The 21,822-nt window shown below is 45.2% G+C and overlaps 1 protein-coding gene across 1 annotated transcript; it reads right to left on the bottom strand.

Moving 5' to 3' along the window:
* T265_14969 (hypothetical protein) lies at window positions 1-5,039 on the bottom strand (the record flags this gene model as incomplete). The annotated part of the gene is made up of 4 exons (XM_009176032.1): window positions 1-1,093; window positions 2,344-2,525; window positions 4,573-4,797; window positions 4,844-5,039. The coding sequence occupies 4 exons, from the start codon at window positions 5,033-5,035 to the stop codon at window positions 256-258; spliced, it is 1,437 nt and encodes a 478-aa protein (XP_009174296.1).
* Window positions 5,040-21,822: the final 16,783 nt, after the last annotated feature.

Genomic DNA, 21,822 nt, shown 5'->3' with positions numbered 1-21,822 from the left:
GGCAATTATAGTAATTCTGAACTGAAACTTTGGCAACAGACAGCGACGGTAATGGAGTTCCCTCAAAAGTACCAAATCAAATAACCGGATAAGGATGCGGTTATGCTAAACGATGAAACAATTGTGAATGAATCACACTACTGGTGGAGAATCTGTACAATAAGTGGGAAATGCGTTTATGGATCCGCAAACAAATACAACATTGACAAGAGAGTCGCCAATCGTAGGGAAGTTAACCTTCTCCATTCCGGTTCCTCACAGTTCAGAAAATTGAGAGCGAATGTGGTTCAACTTTTCTCGGGGTACCGCATCGCATTGCTGGAGTAGTAGGACTAGACGGTTCAGCAGATCTCGACTTCTGTCGTCAACCATCATCCACGCGACATCGAAACGTGACAAACGACAGAGATGATCTAACCGCAACGCAATCTCCGCTGGAGTCAAAATATTGTTTTCGGTCAGTGCAAGCAACATTTGTGTCAGAAAACCAGTCTCCAGATTACTACCAATCACATTCTGGTATTGTGTCGGGTCGATGCGACAGAGGTACTCGACTGCAGCCTTGGGTAGTGCGTCTCTCGCCCGCCCACATAATTCTCGCAATTCTCGTTCTAACTGGAACCAATTACTCGGTCCATTTGCTGTTAACTGGATCTTCAAACCCGATGTAGGAACTGCAGGGTCGTGATGATTCACAGGATTTGAAGGTGCCCTTTCCTTAGGGAGGCTGTCTAGAATCGGTGGGGATGGAAACATTTCGAAAGGAGTGTCCCCAACTGGTCTGCACGATCCTTTCAAAATATCACCCGTTTCTTCGTTGGCACTAGACCCCTGTTTCGCGTTAGAATGGCCACCTACTTCCACGATTGGGATGCGTCTAAAACGTCGAGCACCTCTGTCTAGACGCTTGTGATCCGTGCTGACTAACGAAGCTGTCTGGGTTGAATCTGTCTTCGGATTGGCAGCAGTCTTTCCAGTGAGACTAGACAATTCTTTCACTGTCGCCTTGTTGTCAGGATCAAGTTGAAGGATAAACTCCAAATCAGAAATGGCCTCATCCGTTTTGCCCAAATTCTTTCTTGCAAGAGCCCGTCTGAAACAAGACCAAACCAAGTTTTCAAAGGTTCCAAAGTAAGCCCCAAAGCTAACCAAAAAAACGAGAAGCATCTTAAGCAAAACTAAAACGCGAGTAAAGTGAGATAGTGGTTACCGAATTGCTACTGAAAGTTGCTGGAAATATTCGACATTTCCGGTAAGCAAACAACTTGCTTAATGCGAAATCTGTCTAGTGCAACAGCAAGAAAACCATAACTTAGTAATTCCTTTTCAGTGGATTGATGCTCCGGATGCACTATTGTACATCAAACCAGTTGGTTGCTCGATTCCCTGAATCCTACTGTCATCCACCATTCCCTTTCGTCCGATTTTGTTTGTTTGCAATATTTAAGTGTCTCAGACTGGTATTGAGGTAAAGATCACAAATTACAAACATATAAAGTCACCAAAGCCCGGTTAACTGTGACCAGGAGGCTGAAGTTCGTAGCAAAAATACCTAGGTACTACGCCCGGAAGGGCCCTGAGGAGGTGGACCACAGATAGGGAAACACATAGGCACACAGCCACATTAAGTCTACCTTTCCTGTGCTCGGTTAGAGCCACCCCATCATATACAGTGACCAGCCGATATCAGGCATCCGTACGGCCAGTTTCTGACAAGATGGTGCGATTAAGTGTTTGACGGTGCAGGTAATTCAGAGTACTTGCGGCGGACTAACACCAGGTCTCCTCCCCGTCCAACCTTTTCCTATTCCCCATTTTAGGGTAATTAAATTAAGACGAATTAAGATAATTAGATAAACGTTATTATGTGACACTGATGCATCAGTGTCAACAATGAAGTTACTATTCATGATGATGATTAATGGATCGAGGCCTATGAGGATCAGTGTACATTGAGATGTGAAATAAGATTAGCTAGACAACAGTCCGTCATTCATCTGTGGCAGCTTTTCTAGACGTGGGTTCCACATGGTACGTTAGAAGTGTAAAGGATGAGACGTTGTCGGGTCACTCGCGCTGAACACGAGAGACTGAAAAGTTAGAAGCAAGACTGGAAACAAGGTCCCATCCTGTCAGCAACCGGAGCTCTGCCAGCTGACAAAGAGGCTCTCTTCAGATTGCAATTGAACAACTACATGTGTCCTGTAGTGCTGATGGACCAGCAATTATCGGCACCTACAAAGTGCCGTGCGTTTAGACTTTAGTCCGATTATGCGTTGAATATCAGAGAAAACAATGACCACATCACTAATCGATGTAGCTACTCCGCTAGCATAAACTTACCGGAACAGAGCCTTGATGCACTTAGAATCCAGAGCAAGTGCAGCTGAACAATCCGCTTCCGCAGAGGCGTACCGTTCTAGCTTGAGATGGGCAAACGCGCGGTTAGTTAATGGGACCGGGTCCTCGGGTGTGAGACGAACGGCGGTAGTATATTGTTCCACGGCATCGACGTAATTCCCCTCCTAAGTAAACAATCACGGCGGTAAGTGAGCCTTTGTTGTACAGAACTGATAATCGAATCAACAGCCGAAGTAGAGGGTCAAACGGACTACAAACCCAATAAGTATAAGCTATGCGCCTGAATGGGCTAGAGGAACAGAGCTAACCTGGTGACCCCGTTATTGTAGTCACCAGCATCGGCCGTAATAATGAATGACCAGCTTTTGATATTACTTTTGTCCTGGCCAATACGATGCCACGTAGACGGAATTGGTGGCTTCGATACGGCGTTGGAATGACTCTTAAGATCATAGTTACCGTACAGTGTACATATGCAGAACAAGCCGACAGCCTAAAAATGGAGGCAAAATATTTTCAAACAGCTTTCACCACAAACGTTGCCCTCTTTGCAACTTCCTCTAAGACTGTCGGTTGTTTATACCTTTGAAGCTATCGGTTTAGCGTACACCTTGACAATTTGAGATGCACGGGAGTATTACTTCTATCATCCATGATGTCGGTATTTGATACAGACTGGTTAATAATTCGCTCGAATGAGTATTCGGAAAACGTGTAACTGCAGCTTGGTCGAATGGTCGGACATGTAAAATTCGAAGGTGATGGCGCTTCGCTGCTCTGGTACACGGAATTCGATGAAAAATTATATGATAGCCTCCCAAGAGAGAAACCTTCACTCGAAAAGTTCAGAATAGCTTTCCCTAGAATAAGACCCACGAAAATTGTCTCCACAGGATAGGCTAAACACCCTCCCTTCTCCATGGTTGTCCCTTTTGGAGAATTCTTTGCCTTGTAAAAGACTATTCGATCCAAAAAGGGTAGTTATTACACGACCTACTAAATGAGCACCAAGTAGAGCCTAATTCACAATCGAGGTTACAGTGTTTCTCAAATGGCCATACTCATTTATTTCTAGAAAATTGAGGCAACGCGATAAAGTAAAAAGACATCCGCCTACTAAACGCTGACTGCCTGAAAAGTTCCAGATGTACAGTCCAGTTAAGGCCGAAAAAAGACTACGATAAAACTATGTAATCAACCCTCTCTTTCAGCCCAGACTACCACTCCCACCACTTTCGGTACGAAGTTTAAGTCCGTAAATAAGAATTAAATATTATGTTTAGGTAGGTACATTCCCAAGCTTATTTCTCGACATCATTGTAGGATCTCAAATAGTGTTCATCCTGAGCGTCGCCCACAACGAAAAGTAACTGAAACCGACATATAGTTCAAACACAGCACAGAGAAACAGGACAGTAAGCATTGGAAAGAGAATCAGGTTTGAATGATGATGCAAAATCACCCGTATTGGAAAGAAACCAAAGTGGAAAGGAAGAGTAAAATGTCACCCCAGGTTTCGCGAAACGCCTGTGGGCAAGCTAAACAGAAACTATAAATAAGTATCTCGCTGGCAACGACGCACAACTATATTGGAAGCAATCATCTCAGGTTATGAAGAAACGTGCCCAAAATGATGCAAAACTCTCATAAGTCACTTCTCATCAACACTGAAACCGATTCCTGGTTAGGAATCGCAATGGCATGCACTCCTCAAAACGAACGAAAGCACTTAGGCATGGTTTTCACCAGTCTGCCTACATTTTCCACCTGACATTTCCTACCAGCAAAAATTCCTGACCACTGAGTTAGGTCGGTTGAACGAAAGCCAGTGAGGTTGTTCAATATCATGTCAGCAGCATACCAGTCCATTTGAACCATTAAGACAGCCCTTTTCGGCTAAACGACATCAGAACAACCACGAGACCAGTATGTTCATCAACTATCCTCTTCGAAATACAGTTATTACACATGATAACTATCACTTCATACCACAATATAAGCGAACGAAAAATATGGTAACCCCTCTTTGAGATACACCTTGTCGAAGAGAGACCACAACAGCGTTTCGTGTGGGCGACGGCCTAGTATTCAATCCCCCGGGAAAACTCCCAAGAGGCACAAACTGCATTTGCCGTGGTTTATTCCGAAGGAACATGGTAATCGTGTGTCGGTCCCCCAGAGTAAAAATCAACGGGTCATCAATTTACTCACTTTAAAACGAAGGTTTCCGAGCTCCCGGGCCTCCTTGGAAAGATTGATTCTGCGGCTGTTTTCAAATTCTTCGTCTGTTAAACTGCTTTCCGAATCAGTTGCCTTTATATCATCTTCAACTTCATTCAGGGCTTTATCAACATCGAATTTGTCCCAAGCTCGGTAATCATAACCCCTGATGCGATTCGCTGACGTTTTTGGGGTGGGTTCAACTTTTTTACGTTTCTGTAAAAAACTGCTGATGAAATTATACGAGAGAAAATTCACTTACTTTTCTCTGTTTCCGGAGTAAGCTGTTACGAACAGCAGGTAGACTGTCAGTGTCAACCGTTTTGTTTTGTAATCTTGCATCTTTGGCCTCAACGGTTTCCTTCCATGAACTGAAGTCTTTCAGAAAATCTGCCACTTCCTCATTATTTTCTCGCATTTGTTTTTGCAGCTCGATGAATTTTTCTGGATCCATGATACTGCCGAGTATAAAAGGAGACAAAGTGAGCAAAATATCAGTTCACTGGATTTGGACTCCGGTAACGCTCTTAAAAGACCGCAGAAAAAGTAATCAACAGAACCACGAGCGGCACCAACCATTGTCGAGGAAAATGCTGGTGCTAAAGCAACTTTCCGTACAGTGGCGGTCGGCAGAAGCCGATAGTGTACTTGAACCCGAGAAAAACTGCTACTTTTGGTCACTGAAAAAGCGGTGCTTTTCCGAGTGCAGATATGATCGACACGTCTACAAGGGACGAACCAAGTCAAAAAACCATCCTGCTTAGCAATCGATCGAATTGTGCAGGATGTCAAAGAGCACCTTGCAAGCTGCAGCTAATAAACTGACGTCGGGGTGGTTTTGAAATAGCATTGTGGTCTTTTTTGAAGATTGAAATCACTATTAGAGTACCTGCATTCATACCAAATCGCCTGAAGCAGGTTTGTCAAACCGGCAACAAATGCTTTACCGTCTCCCTCAAACAATGTTAAGGTAAGGATAGGAAGCTGGATCAGTTATTAATAAGAAGAATCGTCCGGCTGGATGCATGAAGGCTGAGATACTGTCAGGTTACCCAAGCCTGGACAGGAAAAGTCAAGACAGAGGTTGGGTCCGAACCACAGACCTTCCGGTCAGTAAATTGGAGCCATTTCTTACTGGTGAGGGATGATTGTATGAAAGTCCCATGTAGTACTTCCGGAGTCTGCGTTGAGGTAGTCCATGTGAAGTGCTCCTCGAAGTGTTTAACTCATCAAACAAGATGACGATTTCACTAATCCATCCTTGTTCGGCTGACACTCACCTTCTGACCAACATGATGAATGGTCTGAAAAAGGATATGGCTGCTTCCTGTTCCAGAAGTTTTCCTCATCCCTTGGGCTTTTGCTATTCACAAGTGTAATAACGGGAACACCCCAACTCAGTTTCCAGTCTAACCCTCCCAAGGTAGCGTTGTTAACAGAGCCACCAGGAGTACATAAAGTGTACTAAATGCCAAAAATAATCCAAAATACATGCGCAGCGTGTCGTGTATACAACGACATCCTGGATAGTATGACGCCTTATGGCGCCCACAGCAACCAGAATTCAGCGAATACTGAAACACAATCGGCTGTTGGGTTCCCATTGACCATTCAGAGCTCACCTTCATGCTAGAAAAGCAAGTGGCTCGATCTCTAACCGACCATTTACGAGTTATACTTATTGGACGTAGTAGCGTCTACTTTGGTGTGAGATCCCACCAAACAACCAGTCACCATCATCGACAGCTATACACCGGTAAAACATTCTGACACGACCGCGAGGAAAGAAATCTTTGCTAAAATGTGGAGAGAGGGTAAAGGAAGGGTAAAAGGTCCAATTTTGGATAAAACAATAAAGAATAAGACATTGAAATTCACATATATGGTGACAGTATCGAGATAGAGCATCGTCAGAGAGCTGACACAACGTCCATTGCGAATCCCATCTAAAGCAAGTTCAGCACGCGACAGGCGAACTTTAGCTGGGCAACCCGGCAAGGAAGTGACAGCATGTGCGTCACTTGGATCGGTTATGCGCAAAGTACAGAGATGATCGGCTGGGCCACAGTCAAGAAAGCGCGAAGGCCCCATGGTACTGATGCCAACCGAGGCCGCTTCCAGTTAACATTGACATACCATAGTCTGTCCCTCGAAAACTTTTCGCCAATGATTTGGAACGGAAGACATCACTTTGGAATGCACAGAGCACAGCCAAACAACATTAGCCCGGTAAGCTATGTTTGTCATTCTACCGATAACTAATGGTTGCCAAGACCCCGCTCAAGTAGATGTCACACCTAGCTAACTCGTGTCATACCAGGTACCCAGGCGTCAAAGACACGTGGAGAGAAGCCAAGTTTGACAACTACAGAGTGAAATCGCTCGTATAAAATTCGTCTCCGGCAGCACAAATGCCAGTTGGCGAACACTGCCACTGACTTGATGCTCGTATTTACGTCACCCGGCTCATGCAGCTGCCAGTGTGTGGATCGACCAACAAACATGAGATTTTCTTGATTAGTTATGAGAAAGTCGCAAGGGGGTGAGGAATCTCGAATAAAGGCTTGGGATTTTGAAGGTGAGGAGTGCGTCAAAGGAAACCATGAATAATATGCACGCGTTGTGCGGCAGTGAAGCATGACTGTCAACAGTGATGTTGCTGTCTCTGATGATGATGAAAATCGTCCAGCTGTAACACCCTTTCGGTGTCTAGCCACCATGCCCAAGCTTAGACAGGGGAAGTCGAAAAGCAAAGATCGGGTTCGAACCATGGACCTTGCGGTCAGTAAATTCGCGCTCTAACCACTTGAGCCATCTCGCCCCGATGATGATGAAGTGCTTGAAGTAATGTAAAGATGCGACCAATGTAACCTCTGCTCGGTTAGAAATTTACTTTGTGCCTCTGGACTTGCACCTAAAGAGCAGAATTCAGCAGCTGCAATATTAGGTAAACCGGGAGCCGTGTTACGACGAGTGTAAAGCTTATACGTTTACGACTGGAACAGTCAGCTCGGATATATTTTTTTCGAATGCAGACTGATTGGTCTTAATTAGCTGGGATGCATTTTGTTTCCATATGGATTCGCACAACCGAGTGAAGGTCAAAGAGGCATTCAGCACCACCTAAAATAGCTGGGTGAGGCTAACATGGCCTAGTTATATAGTGCGTTTATTAGATATTGGGTTTTCACTACCATCTGTAACTTGGTAATACAGAGTCCCCATACCTTGTTCAGCGGAGTATCTGTAACGGCTGATTCCATGGTTTTCCTATCGCACTAGGTCTTTCCAGTCCTTCCGGGTTCCACGATGTCGCTACCCACAAATGCGCTTTTTGGGCCAATGTTTACCATATTCTCGAGCCGAATGATGATCTGAGTTCAACGGATCAGCGCTTCGTATCAACGAGTGATAGTGACCCAGAGGCTTTCGCGTACGCATTTGGAAACACTACATGCGGCACTTCTGGCATCACGTATAACTACAGCCATTTCACTCAAGTTGAGGCCAATGTCCTCCGGGTAGAAGTTTCGTTAAACACTGCATATTAAACCTTGATAGGTCTACTTAACTTCTAGAATACAGCATTTTCCTAACGTTTTGGGGGTTCGAATCGAATCGAATTGTTCAGCTGTAACACTATTTCGGTGCCTAACTACAATGCCACCTGAAGGAAGCATGAGGGCTGGGATGCTGCCAGGTTGCCCAAGCCTAGACATGGAAATTCAAGAGGCAGAAATCGGGTTCTAACAGCGGACCTTCCGGTCAGTAAATTCGCTCTCTAACCACTGAGCCATGGCTGATGCTAATACAGCCTAAAATGAATTTTCTCTTCTTTCATCCCGTACAAACTGTGACCCCATCGTCGACTACAGTTATGCATCGTCGCTGAGTGGCATCACTGATTTGTGCCAAGAAAGCTCGCACTGCGTGCTTGTAGAAGCCGTGTAATCCGCCGTTGTTGAAATCCTATTAAGCCCTTCATAAATAGAATCCTATTTGGTTCATATGCACTGGGAAATCGGGAAACTGCGGTAAAAGTGATATTCAGTGATATGCTTTATTTAAGAATCACGCCCGTGCCAAGAGAAATCATCTGAGCACACTACACAGCGGCGGACCAAAGCAAAAGCTCGTGTCTGATTGGCTAGAATATTGTCATGACACCCAGTGTGTCGACAAAACTCACGGATTCACGGATTGATACACATGATCAAGGGTTTTACCCAAGCTTCCCCAGTTAGTTTTGTTTTCGCCGTTCAGCGGCTGTCGTTCGCCTGAAAGGCACATGTGAAAAAAGTATTTAGCACTACTCTTTACGTTCTCAACGCGAAGCAGTATGATTGCCAGCGCGAGGATTCGCATAAATAAGTGTCTAACAGTGCTTTGAACTGGGTTCTAACAGGAGCGTGGACAACTATCGGAGAACGGTTATTCTACACAGCTGCTACCCGAAATGAGAAAAATTTTCCCATGAATAAGTGCGCTCTGAGCTTGAAAATTTTCCTACCATGTCCCCATCATGTGCTTTCTGGGTCAACCGTCAAAAACCTGTTGGGTGTAGTGGTCTGGCTAACGAATGAGTTAGCTTTTCAGGGGTGTGTGGCAAAAAGATAAAAATAATTACGCTAGGTTGGGTATACAAAAATAAAGAAATCAAATGGAACAGATTCACTAACAATTGTTCTCTTCAAAATAGTTCGTCGTTGGCCCAGGTCAGCGAATAAACAATAATCCAATTATGTTGGTCCAGAGGTCTTCCTTTGAACAGTTCCCACATATGATAGATTTCGAAGATGGTCTGAAATGTTTTGGTACCAGAGTTAGTACATGAGACTCGCGAATGACCGCTGCAAGCGCGAGCGAAACCAGGAAAGTCGAAGCACGTGAACACGCTCGTATTACGTGAAATTGTACAAGTGCGCATTTTGTAGTTTTTCGTATTCAAACAAAAACGATTATGCAATTGATGAAATACGTAGTGTTATAATGGAAGTAAAACAAAGGTACAAAACGCCACATGGCCAAGCATTGTTCAAACAGGGCATAAGTAAGAATTGGATGCCCTCGGTGGTGACAATACTCCAGGGAAAGAGATCAAGCATCGCGAGATAGGTGTCGTAGTCTACGGATATGAGACCGGCAGCCATTCTCGTAGCGGCCCGCTGGACACGCTCAATGAGGGTGACGTCTTTCGTGCGTCCTGAGTAGACAACGTGATTGGTGTATTCCAGGAGCGGTCTGACGTAGGCCTCGCAGATTATTTGGAAGCCCACGTGAGTGACATGAGAAAAGGCGCGTCTGATCATCCTTAAAACGGCGACTGCCTTTCTGGCCGATTTCTCATGGCGCATTGAGAAGGACAAGTTTGAGGAGACCCGGATAACCAAATACTTTTTGGTTTCTATCCTCATAATGTTTTCTGGTCCTTTCTCGCCATGCCTGACAAAAGCATCCTCCGAGTCTCCTTCAAATGGCATAATGGTGCGCTTTTCGTCATTCAGAGGAAGATGTCAGCCCAACGACCACTGCTTGGTGGCGTCAAGATCCATTTGGAAGGCACTGGCGTTTGAACTCCAAGATTTCCAGTCACCCGCAAAAAGTGGACGCGTACTTGCAATAACATCTGGATCGTTGAGGTATATTGGAAACAGCAGTAGTCCTAAAATGCGGCACTGCGGAACGCCAATGAAAACCGGCACTGAAGAAGAGTAAGTCAGGCCTATTTGCACTCGAAATGATCTGTCTGAGACGAACGTCTTGATGCAGTGAAGCATTTTCCTCGAATTTCGTAAGACTCGAATTTGTGGAGCAGCGGGACGTGTGAAACCTGATTAAATTCTTTGAGAAGTCGAAAAATATGGAATCCGTTAAGAGTCTCTCGTACTTGGCTTGGATTAGGCTGTCCACAAACACGAGCATTTTTGTTACGCAACAGCGGTTGGGACGAAATCCATGTTGGGCTAGAGATATCAAGTTGCTGGAAGTATGGTGAACTAGGATAGCTCGCTTCAGAATGTGTTCCATCACGTTGCACGTCACGCTAATTAGGCTTATAGGCCTGAAGCTGCCAGGCGATAGTCGGCCGCCAGTTTCTAGATTGGTGTAACAATCGCTTCATTCCAAGCAGAGGGAAGGCGGCCTTCTTCAATCGACTGAAGAAACACCAGGTATAAATTATTTGCCAATGTAGCTGACGTCTTCTCTAGGATCCTTGAATGGACGTTGTCGTGCTCCGACTCGCAGAATGGGTTGATCTTGTGCAAGAGTCTACAAACGTCCTCCACCACGGAGACCAAGTTGGTTAGATGCTGTTCGTAGTTGCGCATTGATAGGACTGGATTTGACGAGGATGCTGGGGCTGGGATTTACAAGATTTTTACATAAACGAGAAATGCCTAAACGTAATACTTACGAAAACTAGTCGATTTATTTCATTGGCATCTATCACTGCCAGAAATGTCACGGGGCACAGGTTTAGCGACAAATGTGTGATGACCATGTACAGTAGGTATATAAGATGGATAACTATGAGCTTGAAGACCCGGGCCATTGAGTAATTGCCCTGGACTCAAATTCCTATGTTGAAGGAAAAAAAGTTATATGGCTAACCTCCGCACGTAAATATAATTGTACATGTATAGAATACCACCATTTTAACGGTAAATGCCATTTCATATACATCATTAATAATTACAATTATGTGAATACCAGTAAGTATAGCTTGTCGAGGTTTTTGACACTTGCCAGAGGACTCGGGGTAGATAATGTGTTCAGTTGGTAGAAAAAGAATAAAAATCCGACGGCTCCGTCGATTGAATATTTAGACTATGGAAAGAAGGGACGAAAAATGCGGGTTCCCCAATTCTGTTCCGGGATAAAAGCACTACGGTAGGGAAGAAACCTATCAACAGCCGTGATGTACACCTCTGATGAAGGTACCCACATGAGTTTTTACTTTACTGGGAATTGTGAGAGAACGTTAAAGGTGTTCCCTGAAACAGCGCCCATGACACGCCCAGATGCGGCGCCCACGCACAAAGCAATGCATGATAGGAAATAAGTTGGAGGTGAAAAACCTCCACTTGTGGGATAAGCGCTTTCTCCCTTCTCTTTACGCTGCGCCTCACCCGGTAAGTCGGACAACATAGAGCGTAGGGTCTGTCGGGATAATACAGAAACAATGTAGAGTAAGACTTCAATGTGTGGAGGGGAATGCAAGGCGGAGGGAATCGCTTTCTCCTATAACATTATTCCAGGAACAGTGACGCAGCTCCACGGGGGAAAGTTTGGTTAAGATGTGGACCCCACGGTCACTGGGGTGGTTAAATTTCATATGCTTCTGGTCCGCCATGGGGACAGTAGGTTTAAGGGGGCCAACCGTTTAACTGAACGAGATATGTCCGGTTTTGCGGATATAGAGTAAGAGATGTCTGGCCAATAATATCATACCATGCGTTTTGCGCATTTAGAGATTGACGTCAGGAAAAAACAACAAATCACGAGGCAACTCTTTGGCATTCCGCGCTTGATTTGTCCATAGCACGATAGCATAATATCTGATCGGTGTTCGGAAAATTAAAGTATCTCTGGTACATTGCAATGTTTTGAATTTTATCATTTGATAGATATGAATGCATGCGGCTTATTGGTGTGGGTCACCTGCTTCAGTGAGCTGCCTTTCAAGGTCAGTCGATATCGCGAATTGCAAAATAGTGTCTAGTACTGTACAACGCCCCATCACTACGGAAATGTGATTTTTCTAAGCTGGACGAACATCGCATGTGGCTTTGCAGCTATAAGTATCTGTGGAAGTTGCCGTAGTCTACTATATATGCGCTGACGTAAAATATGCGAGGGAATTACACACGCGCCCGTTGCCCTCTACCCGAATGGACATAAGATGGAGCCTGTGCCCGTTTGCCTTGATAAGCGTTATTCACTGCAATCGTTATGACGGAAACTCGCGGTAGTCGTCGATATTTCTTACGAAGCTGGCACAAATTGGTACCCCCAGAGTTTGAATAAATGACGCAAATTTCGGCATGGATTGCACATGACCTACGACTGCAAGTCGAGTTTTCTCCGCAAACTGCTTGATATCGTCCTGATGGTGCGGAACTCAGGAACACACCGGATTACAAATGCCGTCACTAAACAGACGTTCCTTAGTCGGTTGCGTGAGGCTGTCATGTGATTAAAGGTCGCAGATTCGTACCACAAGCTACTAAGTCTAACACCAAACAATAAGCCCACCCGCAAACTCAGAGAAACCACATATCATAAGATTAAGTTGCTCAACAAGTCTGTCGTTGCACAAGATATGGTACCATGTGATCCTGCTTCACTTGTACGACCAACATGCGACCTGGTTTCGTGGTATCCCGTCAGCTTGCGGAATGTTACACACGTCACTCATATTTGAAACAACCTGAACAGGATCCCAGGTGCTGCGTGGTAGCTGTCGGCGCAGGAATAATCCAAGCATCAACTACCCGAAACGAGATGAGCTGTTATCTAATAGCCTTGGGCACTCTAATCTCCAAAGCCCTTTCAGCAGTTCGCACAGAGTATTAGCGGGACTATAGGTGGAAAACTTTCAGCCAACGCTGTTTAAACAAGGTGCAAGTAAGTGTCAGGTCCCTTGATGGCGACGGCATTATTTAATAAAGAATTCGAGGAAATCCAGAAAAATTTCTTACACAGCGGTTTTGTGATTGGTTGCCAGCTCCTTGGCAGGTCTTCGGACAGTCTCAAGGAGAGTTGCTTTCATCTCTCCTCCTGATTTCACAATTCGACCAGCGCATTCGAGGAACGGTTTGACCAGGTCTCCATACGTTACCCGAAATCCCGCGCATAAATATGGGAGCAAGTATGTCGAACCATTAGAAGGAAGGCGAATGCTACTTAAGCCAAGTTTTATGGTGGAGTAAGAAGGATGTGCTTGAAGCGAGGCAGCCACCTGAATTGTTTTGTTTTGCATCATCTTTTGTTTCAGTCTCACCTTCATCGGTTGACATCGTCGTCCCCAGTTACCATGGGGAGGCTCCTATCCCACCTCAGTTGGTTGCGCTGCTTTCGTCTTCAGGTAGGAACAAAAGTGTAAAATGGGGCCAGGTGGTGTTGACAAATGAAGTGACTGCACCAAACAAGTGCTAACGAACAGCTTAGTTTAGCCGAACAAACATGTGAAAGACTTTAGCTGATACAAGAACTTTACAGTTGAGACGTCAGTAATTTTTGGAGGCGCGCGCCCATATTTGATGAGCGTTCTTTTGGGTTTAAGTGAAAAAAACTGCACCGAAAACGTTTAACAAGTTTTTCCAGCAATTACTTGCATTTGATAGACTCGTTGACCCTGAGACCCTCATTAGCGATAACAAACGCCTATTTATTTTGATCGTACCGATAAACAGGGGTGAGCTAAGTACTGGGAAGAAGCGTGGGCTTAAACCATAAGCAAAAATTTGTGGCCTGCATCAACTTCTAAAGGCTCCAATCCGAAACCGATCTGTGTGTAGGCATGTAATGTGGCCCTCACCGCCTCCTCCAAATGCAGTTTCTTCTTGACCAAGTCTGACATGAATAAGCGTACCTAACCTGAGCTTAACGGCATGGCCTAGAAGCAGCTAAAGTCGCTCCCCCGTTTCCCCTTACACATGCTCTTGTAGCGCGCATATTGTCCCTATTTTGAATCATTTTACTGTTTGATACAAAGGTGCATCTATATTAATAATAATAATATTTATTTGAAGCAGCTACGCTCCCCCGTTTCCCCTTACACATGCTCTTGTAGCGCGCATATTGTCCCTATTTTGAATCATTTTACTGTTTGATACAAACAAACATCTATATTAATAATAATAATATTTATTTCCAACTAGTGGGTAGCATACCGTCGGGCATGATCATAGCATAACAGTCAGAATAAAGGCGTGACCGGTGGGGTTTGTGTTTAATGGGAAAAGGGAAAGTGACGTAAACAGTAAACCTTATTGGAGAAGAGTTTATCACACCTGAGGTGACATGGGTAGGAATCCAAAATTACAAGGTCTCTTTATGTCCTATGGAGAGCATATCAGATGGCACGAGATCTGAACGTTGAGGTTTAAAAGTGGCGGGCAAAGAAAACAATACAAGTGAGGGCATAACAAAGAGCTTCCAGACTGGAACATGAGAAAAAAAAAAAAAAACTTCAAACTACAGGAAGTGTAGGGCCGGAATAATGGATATGGAGATGCAGCAGAGCTGCCACGACATGGCAGGCCGGTTTGAACTAAAGTCCGGAACCGTCACTAGGGCTTCATGGCCTTGGGCTATGGCGGATGGCCACGGAAAGGTATGTGGGGGTGGTGTAGTGGGGTAAAAATGTATTACGGACAAACGGTAGCAGGAAACGCAGAAGTACAGTGTGCAGTGAAGCGACTCACTAGTGTTGCAGATGAAGCAGGGTCGAGTGTAAAAGTTTCTTGGGAAACGAGTTCACGCAAGCTGAGCAATAATTGACTCATTCGGTGAGGAGTACGAATAAAAGCCGTCGAGATCTTTGCATCTGGCAGAAGGTTCGGCAGATTGAAATGAACGCCTTCCGGTGGTGGCCGGGAACAATGAAGGTTGATTGTGGTTGTCGGTATGGGAACCAGTGAGCGAGAGGGCCTGGACAAACTTAAGAGGGGAACAATTGCGGGTATGCTATCAAACCGGGTATTCCAGCGCCGTACCATCACTGCACTGAAGTACTTCGGTTTCTGGACAGCCCCGTGGTGGACGTCGTGAATTAGGTTGTTAGGCTGAGATGTGCAGTCTTGTTGTTGTTTTCCCTTTTATTTTCAGATCGGGGATCCCTTCCTTCGTGATGCACGAATCGGGTGGAGTTGACAACAGCCAAACAGATAGTCCATAGCGCGCATTACCACGGGTCGAAGCTTGGGGAGAAAATGAAATGAGATGAGATCAATAGGGTCTGGAGAGTTATAGGGGTTATCAGACAGGATATAGTCCTTTAATAGGGAAAAAAATGATCGTCTACCACAGTTATGGAAGGACATCAGGTGATTAAACAAGACAGGATAAGGATGAATCTGTACTCAGTAGTGTAGTCATCAGAGTGAAGCTAAGATTGTCAATATAACTATACTACCTGAGACAGGACAGTTTACTGCATGTGGGCTAAGAGGCGGTGTGGTGAGGGTAAACCAAACTCGTAACGACTGGGGGGTGTAAATTCCTGGGGGTTGTTAGTAAGAAGGACAATACTAGGACAATCTAGGAAGGAAGGTGGATGCGAGGGAGAAGGTCCCCAGTCCCCGAAGCACTACTATCAGCCTTAATCAGTGAGTGGTGCGTGACGAAGATTTTTCGATGCTATCCTCGGATGTTGATAGTGGAGAGTCGGGAGTCTAAATGTATGTTTATATGTGTTGTATGTGTCCACTCCTGGGAGCAGCAAATTTGGTTTGTCATTTTTGTTTGGTTGACGAGGTAGGTTTTGGCGCGGTGTAGCCTCGATATTGACGAAGGCAGCTACAGCAACGCACGTCGACGTAGGCCATGGGCATCGCAGAGTTTCTTCTGGCTATCCCAGGTATATTGATTTTTTATTGAATACTTTTGGACAGGCGAAAAGGCCAGTTTTTGTTATTGTTTATGGCATTGCCAAATAGCTCAACCGAGGCGAGGCCAACACCAGCAGTAACAATCAGAAAACAGCAGTGCTCTTTTTTTTATTTCCCGAATTTAAAGGCCAGGCTCAGAACCACCGGCGATGGGCGATGCACCCGTGCTACTGGAGGGGTGGTGGGTATACGAACGCACCATGGTGCAACGTAACAGAGCGACCCTCTCTGCAGGGCGTACCCATCCACCACACGAGGTTTTCATCCCTCGTGCATGCTACCAGATCTGCAAGGTGGAAAACCATCCAAGCAGTCAAAGTGCGGTTTTGTGCATTAATAGACTACTCCAGTTACCAGTTTTTTTTCGGTCGGGGGAAAGCAAGGCCAGTAAAAACAGCTCAATCAATTTGGACAAGCAGACAGCAAACAGTCGCTGGCAGAGGCAAGTCGCGGAGGAGGCAGTGAAATGACAGTTGCCAATGTGACAGTGGGGACGGCAAAGTGATACTCAGTGCGAGTGCACTATGGCTAAACGGCGCCTGAACGTTGGTGTGAGCTACCATGTCTAGCAGAAGCGTACCGCGTAGTTGTGTGTGTTTAGTGAACTGTGGAGCAAATCATCATGTGGATTCGATGTAAATACATCGGTGTACAATGTGCCATAGTAGTGAGGAAAAGCTGACTTTTGTTTCGTTTTTGTCAGTTAGAGTTTAACCGACAGCACCACTCACTAGACAGAGCTGGTAGGGTAATCCGGGGTAGGGATTTGACTAGAACGATGTATAGGTTGGTTGAGAAAGAAAAACAACTAGGCCGGTAACACAACATACTCAGATCAAGTAAGCGTTTAAGTCCTGCAGTGGCTTGAGGTGGGGAAGGTAGGATGACTGGATCTTCTACTTGCCTACTAACATTATCGTCGCTATACTCAAATGTGTACTGGACCTATTTCATATAGGGGGTCGGGGGGTAGTTGGATTTTAAGTAGGACGGCAGCAGTTTCACAAGTAAGGAATTTGTCCAGGGACTGAGAAAAAGTGTGATGATGCGCGATGTTTCGCAGCTGCTCAGGAAGGCTGTTCCAGATGCGAGCGTAGTAAACTAAAAAGAAGTAGTGACGTATGTTTGTACGAGCTGGGGGGGATACTAAAAGGTTGTAGGAGTTACGGAATCGGTAGCGAGGACGTGAGTTAACGTTGGGTCTAGCCTCTGCTATAAAGGCCTTTTTGTGCAGCAGGCGGTGTAGGAGAGTTAGATTTATCTTAAACCGTCTGAGCCATAGTGGCTCGAGGCCAAGGGTTTGGCAGCGAGAGCGGTAAGAAAGAGGGTTTGACCGAGGGAACAGCTTTTTTGTGAATGAGCGTTGGACGTTTTCAAGTGCGAGCCTACAGCTTTGAGTATAAAAGGAGGAGAACATGGGACAGAATTCGACGATTGGCCGTACGCATAGCTTATAAATTGCAACCATTGTGTCTGGAAGGTGAAAGGAGCGCAGGATTAAAAAACTGAGCCTGCGTGCTCGGGCAACCTGAAACTGCACCTGGCAGGAGAAGTTAAATGTACAGGAGTATCTGAGGCCAAGATCTTTGATATCCGCTGAATGAGTGATGGGATTTCCATTTATTATGAAAGCATCAGCCGGGAGGGAACAGCGGCAGGAAGTTATGTAGGATTTCGTGGAGGAGAAGCTTAGACCGGAGTCGTTTGACCAACGAGTCAGCGAGTCTAAGTCTTGCTGAATCTGGTGAAACGTAAGAGCTCGTGCTGATGGGGGGAATGTGTACGCTATTTTTATGTCGTCCGCGAAAAGGAAGACTTTACCATGGGATACGGCACCGAAGACGTCGTTGATGTACAGCAAGAAGAGGATGGGGCCTAGCACACTTCCTTGGATGACTCCACTAGTGATCGATAGTGGTGATGATTGTATGTCCCCAATTTGTGTTACTTGAGTCCTGTCAGATAGGTAGGAGGCGAACCACTGAAATAAGGTTCCAGTGATGCCAGCGGTACTAAGTTTGTGCAGCAGAGATGCATGGGGGACCTGGTCAAAGGCTTTTTGAATATCCAGGTAAATTGTTACAGTGGAGTTCCCGGCGTCGTAGGCTGCTGTGATGGTCTCGAAGAAGTGGAGCTGGCAGCTACTAACGGATCTTTGAGACAGGAAACCATACTGCCGGTCATCTATGGCATTAGTTGTCAGTAGAAACTTGGTTAATGGACCTTTGACCAGACGTTCAAGGGTTCTCATAAGGAGGGATGTATGATGGATTCCCCTGTAGTTAGATGGAGTTTGCCTAGATCCGGATTTAAAATGAGGGCGGATTACAGATTTCTTCCACTGGGAGGGGACGACTCCATAGTTTATGGAGTGGGTGAAAAGATTTAGTGCAAGTATTCCAATATCTCGGCCGCCTTGTTTCAGAATACTGGGTGGAAGGCCGTCGACCCCTGGCAAAACAGAGTCCTTAATCTTGAGAAGAAGGGAAGAAACATCAGCTAGGGAGATTGTGACGTTACTGAGAGTAGAGTGGTTTCCCTGACCGTACTGCAGCATCTTTCTGGCCTTGCCTTAGTGGTTGACATTCGTTTTTGTATATCAGTTCTAAGAATGGTTTTATGGGATAACGATGCCCAAACCAGTGGACTCAAAACCTGTCGCAATTTCTTTGAGGTGGTTTAGTCGATGCTTCCTGTGCAATGACACCATGGTTGAAATATCCATTTGCTGTCGTTCCGCACACCGATTGCTTGCCAAAATCCCTGCAGTTGACCATATTTATGCTGCATAAGTAATTAGTCTATAAGTTGGATAGCTGGACCTGATGCATTCTCCTGAATGCATATTTTTTTATATATTCAGAGCTACTCCTCTGATGAGAGAATTACTTAGGCTGGTTACAAAATTTCCGAGTTCGTTTGTCTGTAACGCAGCCTTTCAAGAATTTTCAGCCAACTCTGTCCCAAGGCACCTGTCGAACATTTGGGCATCCGATATGCAGGATTTGGCTACAGCTTCCTTTATATAATCATTGCGCGCACACGCGTGTGAATGCGGTTGTGTTGGACGCATTTCTCCTCGAAACAATTTAGGGCCTCATTTGTTAGAATACACATGCTTCATCTCGATAGTAAGCACAAAATCATTTATCATCTTTAGTGTTTTATCACAAATCACCATTGACCAGGCTCGTTTTCACTTGTATTTTGAGATGTCCCGCATGGGAGAATTTTTCGACAACCACATCCAGCTTTGAGCCATATGACACACTGGTACTGAGCCTGTATACACAGACCCTCAACAAAAGTGGGCACCGTCATCGATAGCACGACATCAGTGTTCAACAACCATGCCTCGCTAACGGCCATGATTGATTTGAAAGTCTCGTTGTAAAGAAAATAGTAAAGTTGGGCAGATGCAGTGTTTGCTTACTACAATCACTTAGCTGTGCCTACAGATCCACACAATCACTCTGGCGATCTTGGTAGAAACTAACAATAAGAACGCCAGTGACATCGATCAGCAGCTATATCTTCCAGCCTGTCCGACCAGGTACCGTGAGGACCACACGGTCCCCATCCAAGTAGGTGAGTAGCCACGACAGATTCAAACGTTTTGTATACTCTTTTACGCCCTTCAGCCAAGTGAAGGATTGGCCAGCGCTCTGCTTCCGCTACTCTGAAATATTCACAAAAACAGTAATCTTTTCGGCAAGCTATAGTTTGGCACACGCAACACATGGCCTAATCAACTCACCTTGTATTGCTGGAACCACTCTTCAATGGATGTTTCCGTTGCACAAACAAAAACTCGTTTTTCTCGATTTTCCCGTTACAGATTCTTCCACAAGGGTTGTTAAACACATGGAGACGTCTCAGTTCGGCTACCCAAACAGGCAAAGTCTCAGCCATACAACAAACCAGCCCGCGAAGTTGCCTGGTACGCGTCTCTGAGATTTGGAGTTACGTTGACAAACGCGGCAATTTGTGCATTGTCGTCATCTTTCACACCATAGTAAGAAGTAACACAACTTCCAAGGCGCGTAAAGCGCTCCACAACTTCCATTGACTTGTTTTGGGTTGTAAGTGGCGTGTTTGGTGACTGCATGTCTACAAGCATGACCATACATTTTGTGGGTGCAAACTGCATACCAAAGAAGGGAAGAACGTTGGCCATTTCACCCGAAAACACTTGCGCCTACTCTACTTCGAGCATGAAAAGGATACCATCATCATATTTCAGCTCGACAAGAATTTCGTCGAAGGCTATTTGAACAGCACGGCTTTGGAGATCTTCCATTGCTCGCCTCATCATCTCGTCTATCACAAATTTAGTTAGGAATGAAGAGAGTAAACACCCCTGGCAGACACCGCCTTGTTTACGAAGGCTTTTGAAGAGCTCTGCCCATGCTTTTATATCTGCGAAAATCTGACAACACAAAGAACTTGTATTTGTAAACTTCCGTGGCAATCCTGGATAAGCAAGCGCGTCAAGGAGAACAGATCGGTCACCCAAGTCGAATGTGGCTTTGATATCCAGAAGTACTAAAATTGTGGGTCGATTGTACGCACTATATTGTTATAGCGCGACAGAGTCAAGTGATTTGGTCAGAGTCTCGCTGCTCTTGTTTCAGTGTTTCACGAATCACCATGGGGTGACGGAGCACAATTGACATTAAGTCTCGTTAGGACGGGGTTCAAGCTGATTCCTCTGTGGTTACCCCACTCACAAAGTTTCTTTTTAAAAAATGGATACCACCACTGACCGTTCACAGCCTTCCGGAACATTCCATTTTTTCAAATGCGGACAAATTGATCGGGCAGCCACTGACCGACATCTTCACCCCACCTTTGAACAACGCATGTAGGGGGTCATCCGAACCAGAAGCTCGGTAGTTCTTGAGAGAATATACGGGCTCGTAAACCTTCATTGCCGTACGGGGGTCCTCATTTTCCTTCTAGATTTTTGCATCAACTGTGGGACCCAAATTATTGTCAGTCTGTGGCCAAGATTTATTTTGTTCGATGTATCCGGCCCAGCGGTCGGCGCGTCCTTCTTTCTTTAAGACGTTTGCTCCATTTGTATACTTGATGGTATCGCTCATAGAATGTTCCTGCGAGCCGGTTCCGAGGTTCAACTGAAATGTTCTTGGGCATTCCCAGGAATCAATATTTCAATGAGGGAAATGAAAACGAGGTTCACAAATGAGATGAAGCGAGATATTGGTGTCAGTGCAGTCGATACAAATAGGTGGCACGCGTAGTGTCCTAATTCCTTACCTATCCTTACATTTTATCCCTTAATTCATTCATTTATTGTCAAGGCAATGGCACAAGATCTTTTTGTGGCAAATCCGTCGCCGGTGAATGTGGGCTCTCTGTGTTCATGAAAAATTTATTGAACCACATATTTTGGTCTTTCTCAGCAGTGAATTCGCACTAACTGATCAATGTTAGCCTGTAATGCGACTGCTTTCTTCATGTGAGGACGTTATCAAAGTTGTCAACGTCGACCTAATTGTGCTAAACTTGGTGCCGTTAGGGCAGGATGCTGGGGATAAATACCACCGTACCTATGGCGTTCCTCCTATCTCTGTTGAAGCAGTCAGAGAACGGGTTTCTTCGT

Source organism: Opisthorchis viverrini, assembly GCF_000715545.1.
Source record: "Opisthorchis viverrini unplaced genomic scaffold opera_v5_310, whole genome shotgun sequence".
NCBI classification, from domain to species: Eukaryota; Metazoa; Platyhelminthes; class Trematoda; order Opisthorchiida; family Opisthorchiidae; genus Opisthorchis; species Opisthorchis viverrini.
The sequence above is the reverse complement of the archived record's forward strand: the minus strand, read 5'-3'. Positions and strand labels throughout refer to the sequence as shown.